The sequence below is a fragment of the Pangasianodon hypophthalmus genome, chromosome 9, assembly GCF_027358585.1.
Source record: "Pangasianodon hypophthalmus isolate fPanHyp1 chromosome 9, fPanHyp1.pri, whole genome shotgun sequence".
NCBI lineage: Eukaryota > Metazoa > Chordata > Actinopteri > Siluriformes > Pangasiidae > Pangasianodon > Pangasianodon hypophthalmus.
In genome coordinates this window covers 25528308-25538881 of record NC_069718.1, presented here as the reverse complement: position 1 = coordinate 25538881, position 10574 = coordinate 25528308, and the positions used below count along the sequence as shown (strand labels likewise).

The window sequence follows — 10574 nt, the reverse complement described above, 5'->3', positions numbered from 1 at the left end:
CAGTGTGTGCTGGTGCTCATTCCACTCATTGTTGGAAACGTAATCCTGTTTATAATCAAGTTATTCGTGAATTCATGAGCTTTTTCAGTCTGCACTCCAGATTACAGAAGGAGAAACACTAGAACATGTAAAAAGTATTTGCCTGGTTTACTGGCATTATTAGTAAATTATTAGTGCTTTTGTTTATCATCGCTTGGAATAAAAGCGGAAATAAGACTGAAGCAGATAAGCTTGTGGAAGTGAAGCAGGATATCTGCAGGCACTCAACAAAGACACAGGATCCACTGCAGCGCTGTAAGTGGCCGTGTCCGTAGAGACGACTGCGAGCTATTGTTCTCACAAACATGACAAATACTGTCTCTCTCTCTCTCTCTCTCTCTCTCTGTGTGTGTGTGTGTGTGTGTGTGTGTGTGTGTGTGTGTGTGTGTGTGTGTGTGTGGGTGTGTGTGTGGGTGTGTGGGTGTTTGGGTGTGGGTGTGGGTGTGTTTGGGGATGTGTGTGTGTGGGGATGTGTGCATGTCTGTGTGTGGATGTATGTGTGTGTGTGTGTGGATGTGTGTGTGTGTGTGTGTGTGTGTGTGTGTGTGTGTGTGGGTGGGTGGATGGGTGGGTGTTTGGGTGTGTGTGTGTGGGTGTGTTTGGGGATGTGTGTGGGTGGGGATGTGTGCATGTCTGTGTGGGGATGTGTGTGTGTGTGTGTGGATGTATGTGTGTGTGTGGGGATGTGGGTGTGTGTGTGTGTGTGTAGGCTTTGCTATAGAGAAGGATGGAAGCTGTTCCAGCACCGTGGGAGAAGGAGAGGCTCTCGATGAGGAGGACGAGGAAGACGAAGACGAACGTGGAGCAGAGACAGAAGAGCAGTCCGGAAACGAGAGCGAAATGAACGAACCTGAGGAGGAGGTGAGTGCAGACCGCCATGACACACCACGCCATCGGAGCAGAGTAGGAGAGCTAGTTAGTTCTGGAGTACGGCTACAGCTGGAACGCCACATCTGCGAACCACGTGGAATGGAGACAGGTCCAGCGTTTCTCTCGATGATGGCTGAGACGGAGGAGAATTAGTGTTTTGTTTTTTTCTGTGTTCATACAGTGAAAACTAATTTTACACAAAACCTAATTTTGATTGTTAACAAATATGGCCATGGATATGAACTAGCAAGGTAAAACAAAACGTACAGTTTTGCTACGATGGCTTAGGACTACAGTTGCTGTAATAGCTTTAGGACTGCGATTCCCAAGAACAGTTTTGCACTCAAGTCTCCATCAGTGAACAGTTCAATAACTTCAACACAATAGACTTCACGTGAAAACTATAAGGAATTTTCCTGGTTACACAATAAGCACTTTTTGTCCATGTAGTACACAGTTATAGAAGGGAATTATTTATAATCGCACTATCCGTGTCACCCAAGGTTTCTTCCTCATGATGTCTAAGGGAGTTTTTCCTCACCATCATCACCTCTGGCTCGCTCATTAGAGATAAATTTAAAATTTATCTCCTGAATTTGTATATTTCTGTAAATGCTGCTTTGTGATGATGTCCATTCTTAAAAGCGCTATATGAAAAAAATTGAATTGAAAACAGGTACATTCTGATTCTGTCTTTAAAGAGCCACTGTAAGGTTTTGATCATGAGCTTGGCATGTGCACATGCAGGAAGGCTCTGAGAACGAGGAAGAAGAGCACGACGAGGAGGAAGAAAACACAGACTACCTGACAGACTCCAATAAAGAGAACGAGACAGACGAGGAAAATAACGTAAGCACGCCGTGACTCGGAGAGCGAGGGTTTATTTGGAGAAGTCAGACAGGAAGTGGTTGTTAAGTGGTTTCACTGTATAAAGTATGCGTCTGAATGTGTGCCGTGTAGGAGGTGATGATTCGTGGCGGAGGTCTGAAGCACGTGGCCTGCGCTGAGGACGACGACTTTATTCAGGCTCTGGATAAGATGATGCTGGAAAACCTGCAGGTACGTAAACATATGAAACAGGAACAGGGCGCTTTTGGGAACAATCGGAATCGCAGTTCCCGCGTAGCAAGGCTTCAAAACGTGCTTTTCCCACATAGGAGTATGTGGGAAACATTTTCTGCTCCTGCTTTCACACGATTTGAGCCTTTCTTAACTGCGATACACTGCAGACGCTTAAATCTGCGTTGGTTGTTTTTGCATAGCAACCACTAGCACTGAGATTCCTTAACAACCGCCTATCCACAAACAGGCAACCACTTGGAGTCACATAGAAAGCACATAGAAACACTCTAGAACCCACTTGAAATACCATAGCAACCACCTAGCAACACCCTAGCATCCACCTGGAATATCCTAGCAACCAACTGGGTTAGCATAGCAACCACCTAGCAACAACCTGGAATATTATAGCAACCACCTTGCAGCACTCTTGCAACCACGTAGACTATCATAGCAGCCGCCATTCAATGCCCTAGCAACTGGGTTAGCATAGCAACCACCTAGCAACCAACATGGTTAGCGTAGCAACCACCTAGCAACATCCTAGCAACTGCCTGGAAGATCAGAGCAACACCCTAGCAACCGACTGGGTTAGCATAGCAACCACCTAGCAACGCTCTAGCAACCACCTGGAATATTATTTTAAAATCAGTGGTAACAAAACATTGTAATGTCTTTGAACTCTTATTGTTGGACTTGTGTGTGTGTGTGCGTGTGTGTGCGTGTGTGTGTGTGTGCGAGCAGCAGCGCAGTGGCGAGGCAGTGAAAGTGCATCAGCTCGACGTTGCTATCCCGCTGCAGCTGAAGAGTCAGCTGAAGAAAGGCTCCGCCCCCGCGTGCGCAGGAGACGCAGACGCTGACATCGACACCATGCAGTTCGTCATGCTGACCAGGAAAGGCAACAAACAGCAGGTCTGTGTGTGTGTGTGTGTGTGTGTGTGTGTGTGTGTGTGTGTGTGTGAGAAAGGCTGTGGAATGTGTAGTTTGGGCTGAAGCAGTAGGGTGTGTTCAGGAAGTGGCTTGGGGAAGGTCGATTATAACACACACACACACACACACACACACACACACACACACACACACGCGCTGTTAAAGCCCCTACACTGCTTTACACTCCTGTCAGTCAGTCTGCTCCTCACCTCCTGATTCATAAACCTTTCAAAACCCTTCTGCTTATAGTTTAAGATCCTGAACGTGCCGCTGTCGTCACATCTGGCCGCCAATCACTTCAACCAGCAGCAGGCAGAGCAGGAGGAGCGCATGCGTATGAAGAAACTCACTCTAGACATCAACGAACGACAGGAACAGGAAGACTACCAGGGTGAGAGAAGGAATATAGGGCAGTTCATTTTAGGCTCTTAATCAGTGTTTGTGCTGCTCTTGTTGACTTTCCTTTTGTTTTTGTTTTTTTCCGCACACAGAGATGATGCAGTCGCTGGCTCAGAGACCTGCCCCTGCTAACACAAACCGAGAGCGCAGACCGCGCTACCAGCACCCTAAAGGAGCACCAAACGCAGACCTGATATTCAAGACTGGGGGAAGGTAAGACAACATATCCAGAGTGTTAAAGACTTCTGACTCCTCTCACTGTATATTTCCTATCAGCTTGTTTTTAGATGCTTGTGCTCATTTCAAGCCTAAAAAAAATTAGGCTTTTAATGGTCTTAACAATAAATCATTGGTGAGAAAATGAGCAGGAATGAAACAGATGCACTCCTGAGAGCTCCTGTGCCTCCATTTGCTGGTTTCCTTTTGCTGCAGTGAACTGTTTGTTTGGGGAAAAGCTAGAAACAGGGAAATTCACTTCTATAGTCTTCTTGTACACAAAGGTAAAATCATCATAATGATTAAAATGTTTGATGTAAAATTCAAACACATGTCTGGGTGTACAACATTTTCCAAAAATATCTTCTGGGATGTTTTTTTTCTTAAAAGATTAGTGATTATTTGGTTCTCTGCCGCACCTGATGCAGCCCATCAAGAGCCACAAGCCTTAAACATTTAAAGAAATTAAAGAGAAAAGCTCTCGCATACTAACTTCCTTTATCTATTTGTTTAATTCTTGATAATTTCCTGACCAATGACTTGTTGTTAAGATCATTAAAAGCTTCATATTTTGCCATTCAAACATAATTTGCTTCTTTCTGGAAATAAATGCTAGAAACAAAAATGAGAAAAATGATCTGCCATTAGAGCAAGACTCTATCAAGCTTGAAATGTAATAAGGTTTAATAATCTGGTTTATCGTAATCTTATAACAGGAGATACTAGATGAACTTGATTAAATTCAAGATATTTTCAGTTGTGCTAATAATGTGGTCACGTCACTGTAGGTAGGCACATTTTATGGAATGAATAATTCCTGCTTGCTGTATCTGTGAGCAGAAAGAAGTACTATAGGGCGACCCAGAGGCGCAAACGAGGCGCTAAACGGAGGCAGCGGAGTCAGAGCAGCCAGGAAGACAGGCACCTCAGAGCAGATCAGTGATCCATTTAAATCAGCACACAATAAAGTTGCTCGTTCTGTTTCTTGCACACATCCTTCTGCTCTGGTTATTCTAGTACTGACTGAGAAAGAGCGCTCTGCTACTCTCAGATATGTTGCTTTGTTTTGGCTGGAAAAGGACGTCGTTTTTCATTCACAAGCAGCAGAATGTTACTTTATTCAACTCCTGTACTACAGTTCCGCAGTTCATAATCAGACTCAGCCAGATGCCGTGAGGACGTTTCTGACATGCTTTCTATCTAATATGACTGAGTAAGCTAGGGAACTGATGTCTTTCCCACATCAGCGAAATAATATCTAATCAGTTTTATCAGATTTACTTATGTGTTTGGGTTTATTATATTCCAGAAAGATCACAAATGTTCACTGGACACACTCGAAATCTGTTATGAAGCTGGGACGCAGTGGAGTCAAAATGGGGTCCTTTAAGTGCTGTGTCATTATAACGATTTTTAATGTAGATTTTAGTTAAAATTTTAAAAATTTATTAAATTATTCTTTTTTTTTAAGTAGACCCCAGCAGAGATATACTGCCCTGTGTGCAGCATGTGGTGTATATAGAGCAGCAGCTCTATAAATAAAAGCATGTTTCTTTTGTTCAGTAAACTTACACTATATGGCTAAAAGTATGTGGACACCTGACTGACCATCACACCCATATTGTGGTTCTTCCCCAAACTGTTGCCACAAAGTTAGAAGCACACAATTGTACAGAACGTCTCTGTGTGCTGTAGCTTTACAGTTTCCCTTCACTGGAACTAAGAGGCTGAAACCTGCTCCAGCATGACAATGCCCCTGTGCACAAAGCGAGCTCCATGAAGACATGGTGTGTGAAGGTTGAGTGGAAGAACTCGAGTGTCCTGCACAGAGTCCTGACCTCAACCCCACTGAACACCTTTGGGATGAACTGGAACACCGACTGAACCCCAGACCTCCTCGACGTCCCAACATCAGCGCCTGACCTCACTAATGCTCTTGTAGCTGAATGAACACAAATCCCCACAGCCACGCTCCAACATCTAGTGGAAAGCTTCCCAGAAGAGTGGAGCTTATTATAACAGCAAACACAGAGGGAATAAATCAGGAATGAGATGTTCAACAAGCACATGTGGGTGTAATGACCAGGTGTCCACAAACCTTTGGCCTTATATTGTATAGTGTTTGTACTGAAATACAGTTTTATTTTGGAAATTAGTAAAGCAGTATTTAGGTCAGGCAAGTGGAAAAAATGAATAGTGCACCTCTTGTTCGTATCAGTATTTTGTATACATGTTTAAACCACATTATCTGTTCATTCCGAATAATGTACACGTATTGAGTTTACATTATCCTAATGTACTAAATCATGTACTGAATCATTCGTCTTACACCCACCCACACACACACACACATCGTCTGAGGGTCTTCACACATGATAACCTGCTGCTCTGCCTCCTAGGAGACGCTGAGTGAGCGAATGATCGCATGAAGAAGAGAGAGAAACAAAGGGAGAGCGTGGTGCACTGCTCCCTCACTGATGGGAAACCGTACCCGCTACAGACTCCAACTACACCAACCTGAGAGGAGAGCAAGACGACGAAGACGAGCCCCATCAGCTCTACGGCTGCGGAGTTCAACGACCAGTACGGTTCACACACAGAAGAACAAGATATGGACACACATACACACACACACACACACAAACAGATATCTCCAATTACAGACAGAGGACATATGATGGACAGACAGGCTCCAGAGCACAGACTGCAAATGTGTGAAGGGTTGCAGAGGGTCAGTATTTGGTGTGAGTGTGTTTAGTTGTTTCTGCAGCTGCATCACACTGCAACGAGGAGAACGTGGTGACCAACTTGCACAGGGTTAGGAACTCATCCTTCACAGGTGAAACGTGAAAACTCAAAAGGAAACAGGGCCCGAAAAAAAAGGAACAAAATGTTTTGTTATAATAGGCAGATCAAGACACGGGAGAGTGAGAGTACTGTAGAACATGCTGCTTCCCTCAGCAGAGGCAGAGGAATTAGATAAGAGGTGGAAACATTGTTTATTTTTCTTGGCCAAGCTTTCTGAGTTGTAAATCATTTGCACTCCTGGATCTGTATTTTTCTTTCTTTCTTTTTTTCCTTTGTGCTTTATATCAGTTTTTGAATGAATAATCCCTTTTCCCTGTCACATTCGGCTAACTCTAGCGGCAAGTGATTTTCTCTCTGTTCAGCAGTTTATATTAAAAATAGAAATGTGTTCTTAGAGATGGCATAGACCTCAGCATATGCTTTATGTCACTGAATATTATTAATATGCATTAAAGTGAATTAATTGCTGTGATCACAACCTCTCATGTCTTATTCTGTCTGTCTCCGCCCTCCTTAACTCTGTAATTACGGAACACAGAGGTGAGACAGGAATAAATTACAGTGTGAGTGAATGTAAATGAACATATGTGTAGGTGTCATTGGATTTGCAATACAATATCTTAAAGGGCAGCCACATAACGCTAAAATTGTTATGGGTGTATAATTGTGGTAAAAATATGCTTATGTAGAACAACTATCATCATCAAGCATCTGTACTTGATTGCCAGTTATGGAAATGCGCACAACAAATATATATGCGCACAACAACTCGTAGCTATTATTCAGATATGTTGGTAGATCAGTTAAACTCTTGCTAAGTGCACAGGAAGTATTAAAACATACAAGGTGTGCTCTGTGTGCTGGTGTAGTGGTGTTGTGTGGGCTGTTCGCACCCCAAACGTGGCTGTTTTCCTATATCAGCATGTCCTGAAATCCTAAAATGTACCTCAGAAATTTTATTTTATTTATAATTTTATTTATTAATGAGCTACACATGCTTTTTAATCGTTTATAAAGTTATGTATAACGTCCACGAGACAGGTTAGTTCCTGTTATCGCTTATGTTATAGCAGCTATAAACATTCCCTCACCATCCTCTTTTTTTTTTTTTCCTGTCGCTAGAAGTTAATAAGAAAAAAAAAAAAAACCAGCTCATCATGGTACAGAGAAACCAGACAGTTTAGTGAACGTAGCAAAGCGCTGACCATCGAGACTCCTTCAATAAACCTGTTCTTACAGAAACCTTCACCATATCAACGATTATTCGATTTTCTTTGTTAAATAAAACATTTTCATTATTAGCTTTAGATTATGTGAGCATCCACCTTACAAGTCCGTGTGTAAAGGGATACTATAGAAATATTACAGTGAGAGCATTAATATAACTGTGATGTGAAGTGCAGCATTAATGTCAGAGCTGCTGTTATAAAATAATAAATAAACATTTTCTGACCAATCAGATTTGAGAATTCAACAACGCTGCGGTATATCATAGATTAAATAAGTAATCTACAGACGAGTGCTCCCAGATACGGGAAAGCCATCAGGAAATAGGATTGCGAATTCCGTGACTGTGATGCTCATGCATTAGTGCGATGTGTAAGGAAAAGCAGAAGAGCAACTGTTCAATGCAGGATGTGATCAGAACGTCATTCAGAACCATCAGCTACTACGTAGAGAGGGATATTACAGTAATAAAATAAAAATAAAAAAAATCCCTCCCTCAGTTTCTTTTCATTGTTGAAGTGCTCCACACTGTAATCCCTAATGTTGTCTTTACTTAAACAATCAAGTAATCATGACTAAATATTACTTAAAATGTTGACTTTTGTTCTCATAAATCAAAAATCCAAGTTTGTTTAACTTGTTTACCTACAAAATACATAAACTTAAGATTTCAAGTGTTATAAACTCAAAATCATGATTCATTAAAATAGCTCATGCTGGTCTTTCTTTGATGTGATTGGTCATGCACGGAGTTCCGCCTGGCAACAAGAGAACTAATGCACTGATTGGTAGATATTTGCAGAAGGCAGTCCTCTTCGTCTGGTCTGTTGCTGGTATTTGTGTAGTGAGGTTCTAGAGATCATCGTGAGTAGCAGAGACGACTCTGTGTGTGTTTACAAAGAAATAGCATTCAATTCAATACAATTCAATTTTATTTGTATAGTGCTTTTAACAATGGACATTGTCACAAAGCAGCTTTACAGAAATAAATACATTCAAATTAAATTAAACCAAAATAAATTGTAAATATGTGGATTTATCCCTAATGAGCGAGCCAGAGGCGACAGAGGTGAAGAAAAACTCCCTGAGACATCATGAGGAAGAAACCTTGAGAGGAACCAGACTCAAAAGGAAACCCATCCTCATCTGGGTGAAAACGGATAGTGCGATTATAAATAATTCTATAACTGTGTACTAAATGGACAAATATTGCAATTCATCACAGTTTTCACAAGAAGTCCGGTTTGTTAAACCTATCCACTTTCCTCTGATGGAGTCCTGAGTACAAAGTTGCTTGTGGCAACCGCAGCCCCGAAGCCACCACAGCAATCGCAGTCCCAAGCCATCACAGTACAGCTCCCCATATGAGATCCCTAAGCCATCTCCACAGCCTCCAAGTGGCACCATCCCCAGCAATCCCACTGATCTTAAGGCTGTCCATGTGGGACCATCCCCAGCAGCCGCAAGCAATCTCCAACTGATGAGAACTCCAACCAGAACTATGGCATCAGGATGGATCAGGCAGGAGTAGCATGTGTAGCTCAGTAGAGAGAGAGAGAGATTGTTAGGCGAGCTTTTGTCCCGTAATGGTTAAGGACAATGTACTTGGTGTGCAGAGTGAAAGCAGGGACTCCGGCAAGACTAGCTATGACAGCATAACTAAAAGGTAGAGCCAGAAGGTAACACAGACATGAGGGCGTCCTGGGACATAAGGCAGCCAGCCACTCCACCTTCAACAAACCTGAGTGAATGCGTAAGAGTCGGGGGGTGACAACATCCAAAGTTCCCAGTTCACCACAACACTCTATGGCTGTGAACCCTCCAGACCTGCCGCTTTACATAAGAAAAAACTATTCACAAAAGGCTTGACTGGACAAATATGTTTTCAGCCTAGACTTAAACACTGCGACTGTGTCTGAGCCCCGAACACTAAGTGGAAAGCTGTTCCATAACTGTGGGGCTTTGTAAGAGAAAGCTCTAGCCCCTGCTGTAGGCTTCACTATTCGAGGTACCAACAAATAGCCTGCACCTTTCCATCGAAGTATAAGTATAGACCCAATACACAATTAAACTGAGGGAAGGAGTTTACTCAGGCAATTGAGTACGGTCAACTTGTTTCAGTTTTCAGTGCAGAAGGATATAAAATAATGAGCTGACAATTTGCATCAGACCAAATTTGACCCTAAAGTGAAGCTGTGGGGTTAAATGCTAACGATTAGCATGTTGTATCATTGTCAACCACAAGGGGCAGGTATAAAACAAAAAGTAAGTGCTGGGAGAGTTTATCTCCCGGATAATAGCTAATTCTCACATAGTTTTTTGAGACAAAATGGATAAACATAGCCGGATTTTGTGTTTATGCACAAACAAGTGTTGCAGTCCTTTTGAGTGATTGCTTCAGCGACGATTAATAACGTAATCTAATACTTCAGAGTGGAATCTTGGTGCAGCGGGTAGCGTTGCTGCCTCACTGCTCAGTGTCCGGTTTGATCCTGAGATCAGGTTACTGTATCTGCAGTTTCACATGTTCTCTCCATGTCCATGAGGGTTTCCTCTGTGTTTTCCTGTTTTCCCCGAAGTCTCAAAAACCTGCAGGGAGGTGGATTGGCTGTGCTGAATTGTCAGTCACCAGATCTCAATTGAACACCCGTGGGAAATTTTGGAGTAATGTGTTAGACAGCACTCTTCACCATCATCATCATCATCATCATCATCATCAAAACACCAATATCTTTTGGAAAAATGGTGTTCATCCCTCCAGTACAAATAGACTTTAATACTTGAGTTTAATACTTTAGAATCTATCAGTCTCTCAAGGTGTACTGAAGCTCCTGGTAGCTTGTAGTGGCTCAACACCATACTAAGACACGTTGTTGTTTTTTCCTTTAATTTGTCCGATTCTGTATATACAGCATGTTGCGCTATACACTGGACGTACAATGATAACACCTGACAAAAGATGAGTACGAATAATGAGTTGAATAGGCCTTTATCATCACACCATCTAACTGTCCTTGAAATGATTT

The 10574-nt window shown here is 42.4% G+C and overlaps 1 protein-coding gene across 2 annotated transcripts in view; it reads left to right on the top strand.

Annotated features, from left to right (window-relative positions):
- upf2 (UPF2 regulator of nonsense mediated mRNA decay) overlaps positions 1-6793 on the top strand; it is a 25315-nt gene extending 18522 nt beyond the window's left edge. For both annotated transcript variants that reach the window (XM_026919018.3, XM_026919016.3), the window contains exons 16-22: positions 749-900; positions 1657-1758; positions 1870-1968; positions 2713-2880; positions 3148-3289; positions 3390-3510; positions 5913-6793. In XM_026919018.3, the coding sequence (XP_026774819.1) occupies positions 749-900; positions 1657-1758; positions 1870-1968; positions 2713-2880; positions 3148-3289; positions 3390-3510; positions 5913-5922 (794 nt within the window). In that variant the 3' untranslated portion in view covers positions 5923-6793. The remainder of the gene's footprint in view (positions 1-748; positions 901-1656; positions 1759-1869; positions 1969-2712; positions 2881-3147; positions 3290-3389; positions 3511-5912) is intronic.
- The last annotated feature ends 3781 nt before the right edge of the window (positions 6794-10574 follow it).